The 3357-nt window shown below is 49.0% G+C and overlaps 1 protein-coding gene across 1 annotated transcript; it reads left to right on the top strand.

Annotated features, from left to right (window-relative positions):
• Positions 1 to 311: 311 nt before the first annotated feature.
• Positions 312 to 2374, top strand: LOC127292570 (F-box protein At5g07610-like). Its single transcript, XM_051321991.2, has 2 exons — positions 312 to 635; positions 729 to 2374. The coding sequence occupies exons 1-2, from the start codon at positions 495 to 497 to the stop codon at positions 1500 to 1502; spliced, it is 915 nt and encodes a 304-aa protein (XP_051177951.1). The 5' UTR covers positions 312 to 494; the 3' UTR covers positions 1503 to 2374.
• The last annotated feature ends 983 nt before the right edge of the window (positions 2375 to 3357 follow it).

Below are 3357 nucleotides of genomic sequence, written 5' to 3'. Positions count from 1 at the left end.
GTCCTCTGTTCTGAGGTACCCCACTTTATCCCGCCCGTCCTCTACACACTCTCTATATAGTGGTATCTGGGGGGGAAATTTTCGTCGGCCCGCTGAACATACCCCATGCAAATGAATTTGGAGGCTCTGTACAATTAATTTGTTATTTGTGGACCGACTCAAATGTGGACACTTCTAGCGTCTCGGCCCGTTGGAGATACCTTTAGTTATGATTATCTAAAAAACAAACCAGAAAACAATTATTATTTAATATTTTCTGCGATGTTATTTCGCAGAGGAGCACGAGCTGATCTCATTCCAGTTCAGTTCCCACGAGACAAAGTAGTCAGTCCAGTCGCTCTCACTATGCCACTGAAAAGTCACTTTTTTCCGGACCGGACTAGAAACAGAGAGTCTCTCTTGGCGAGCCCCGGTGTTCGGCGACCTGCGCCACCAGCCGGCCACCGCCACGGCGAGGGCTTCGTTGCACGGATCCGCGATCCAGGGAGTAGGCGATGCAACTAGGAGGAGGGGAAGAAGGCTGCAAGGATCCGCGCAACCCGCCGGCGACCGGCCACCAAGTCCGCGGCAGGGCCGCTCCATCTCCATCCCATTCGTCGCCGCCGTTCCCCTCCACCGAGCCATCGTCGTCCGAGGTTCGCTCCACTGCTCTTGCTTTTCCGATCTTCGATCCAGTAATTACAGGGAATCAGGACAAACCTGAACTGAACCGTCTCACCCATCTGTAGGAACATGAGGACGAGCAACCGCAGCAGCCCGCGGCGAGCCTGCCGGAGGACGCCCTGGTCGAGATCCTGTCCCGGGTGCCCTACAGGTCGCTCCGCCGCTTCAGTTGCGTGTCCAAGCCGTGGCTTGCCCTCTGCTCCGATCCCAAGATCCGCAGGAGGTGCCCGCAGACCCTCTCCGGCTTCTTCTACTCTGGCCTCCGTGACATCAAGTTCCACAATTTGCTCGCGGGAGGTGCTCCCCCTATGCTCGATCCCTCCATGCCTTTCCTGCGCGAGAGCTACATGCTCGTCATACTCGTACAATGCTGCAACAGCCTTCTCCTCTGCCAGTGCTTGAAATGGACTCCAGGGGGAGGATGCAGCATCAATTACGTCGTCTGCAACCCCGCCACAGAGAAGTGGGATGTAATACCTCCTATAGCATTGCCGGGCCGAGAGGAACGCCCACTTGATTATGTGGAGATGACCATTGTCTATTTAGGTTTTGACGCGGCCGTTCCGTCCCGCTTTGTGCTGTTTGTGCCCCATAGCGGCCATTGCGACGAAACTACAGAGGTTGCCATCTACTCATCGCAAACTGGAAGATGGACTTCCGTGCAGAATGAGTGGGGCGACCAAGCTATTCTGCATCCGAGTCGGGAATGCGTCTTCGTGAATGGGACTATGCATATCACTACCCTTTATTCCTCAGTAGCCACAGTCGACGCCGGAAAAAAATTGGAAAAAAATCCTATGAGACCGGGTCTAATACCCAGCATGATAGACCCACCCTGATGGATGACACCTGGCTTATCCGAATCTTCATGCACGTAAATCACCATTAATTTCAATCCCGATTTTTCAGCCTTTGTTTCCATCTGCTAATCCCGATTTTTCAATCTAACTAGCATACGTTGTCATTGCGTGTTTTTTAAATTCAGACCTGGCGGAATATTAAACTGCCATATGTAAAAAGCATTCATCCTTTTGCTGTTCCTGATTCCACTGGTCACTCTCAGGGACGGTTCTATGCGTGGCAGATAGATAATGATGGTGACTGTCAACTCTATGTTTGGGTTCTTGAGGATTACGACAGCGGGAAGTGGACCTTGAAGCACACCGTGGACGTTCTGGAACTGTTTGGAAGGCATCACCGCGAAGATGCCGAGTCCTATAACATGTTTGCAATTCACCCGGAACGTAATTTGATTTTCCTTGCTGATGGGAAAGAGATGGCGGTGTCATATGATATGGATGACCGCAAAGTGAATGTTATCTGCACTTCTGGAGAATTCGTGCAATTTGGTGGTCTACCTTATACTCCTTGTTTTGCGGAATGACCATCAGATGCTCACTAAGAGTCTGCAGCTTCACAATCTAGCACGGCAACAAGAATCGGTGGCCGCTATATATGAACCTATTATTCTTCTAATTTATGGCACTGGCTTGGAAATGTCGAATCTCTTTTCTCTGCAGTTTGCTGTTCCTGTATGTTGTTGTCCATGTGCATGCCTGTTTGGGCTTTGAACAATGTTTGTTAGTCAAGACTTTCTAAGGGTAATGCTTAGTTGTGTCAGTGAATCTAGTCATTTAATCTGCTTGCTGTCATGTAGTACTACATATTGTGCCCGCTTGTTAGCTCTTGATGTTGCCCTGTTCTTACTTCATTTTCAACATTTCAAATGCTTATATGTGGATTTCCTCTTGTATATTGCAGCAAATAAAGGAGGATAAAGAAGTATTGTTGTCTTTTTTTAAAACTTGCATGGCCTTCCATTTATGGTTTCAAATATTATGCAGCTTGACAAACCTACAAAGCATATTTGTTTCATCTACTTTCTTGGTTAGGGCCTTAGGGTAAGAGAACAACTAACAAAATTGTGCACCGTACATCACTATATCACTTATTCTACCCCAGTTTGTTTTTAGTTCTTGTTCTACTTGAGCTGTCCTACTAATTGAATTCTGTCCAGACTGATAAATTTATAGGTTGCTGTCTTATGCTTTTGTTGACCATAATGTTGTAGAATTTTCATGTCCATTACCGAGAATTTCAAATGGTGTACTGAGTCCATCTACTATATGGGAATCGAATTATTTCTAATTATTAAATTTTGTCAAATGGTTTGTAGGATAACGTTGCATAGAAAACAAAAAATTTCCTACCGCGAACACGCAATCCAAGCCAAGATGCAATCTAGAAGACGGTAGCAACGAGGGGGTATCGAGTCTCACCCTTGAAGAGATTCCAAAGCCTACAAGATGAGGCTCTTGTTGCTGCGGTAGACGATCACTTGCCGCTTGCAAAAGCGCGTAGAAGATCTTGATCACGATCGGTTCCGGCGCCACGAACGGGCAGCACCTCCGTACTCGGTCACACGTTCGGTTGTTGATGAAGACGACGTCCACCTCCCCGTTCCAGCGGGCAGCGGAAGTAGTAGCTCCTCTTGAATCCGACAGCACGACGGCGTGGTGTCGGTGGTGGTGGAGAAGTCCGGCGGAGCTTCGCTAAAGCTACGCGGGTGTTATGGAGGAGTGGGGGGCGGCTAGGGTTTGGGAGGGGGTGGCCGGCCACTCAAGGGGGGCGGCCAGCTTGTGGTCTTGGGGTGGCCGGCCCCCTCCCTTGGCCCCTCATTATATAGGTGGATCC

The sequence above is a fragment of the Lolium perenne genome, chromosome 4 (genome assembly GCF_019359855.2).
Source record: "Lolium perenne isolate Kyuss_39 chromosome 4, Kyuss_2.0, whole genome shotgun sequence".
In the NCBI taxonomy this organism is placed as follows: Eukaryota; Viridiplantae; Streptophyta; class Magnoliopsida; order Poales; family Poaceae; genus Lolium; species Lolium perenne.
The sequence above is the reverse complement of the archived record's forward strand: the minus strand, read 5'-3'. Positions and strand labels throughout refer to the sequence as shown.

Excerpts from the sequence above, each read along its gene's own strand:
- LOC127292570 (XM_051321991.2), top strand. The coding sequence starts at position 495 with ATGCAACTAGGAGGAGGGGAAGAAGGCTGCAAGGATCCGCGCAACCCG. Across the intron at positions 636-728 it reads CCGAGCCATCGTCGTCCGAG|GAACATGAGGACGAGCAACC; the intron begins GTTCGCTCCACT and ends ACCCATCTGTAG.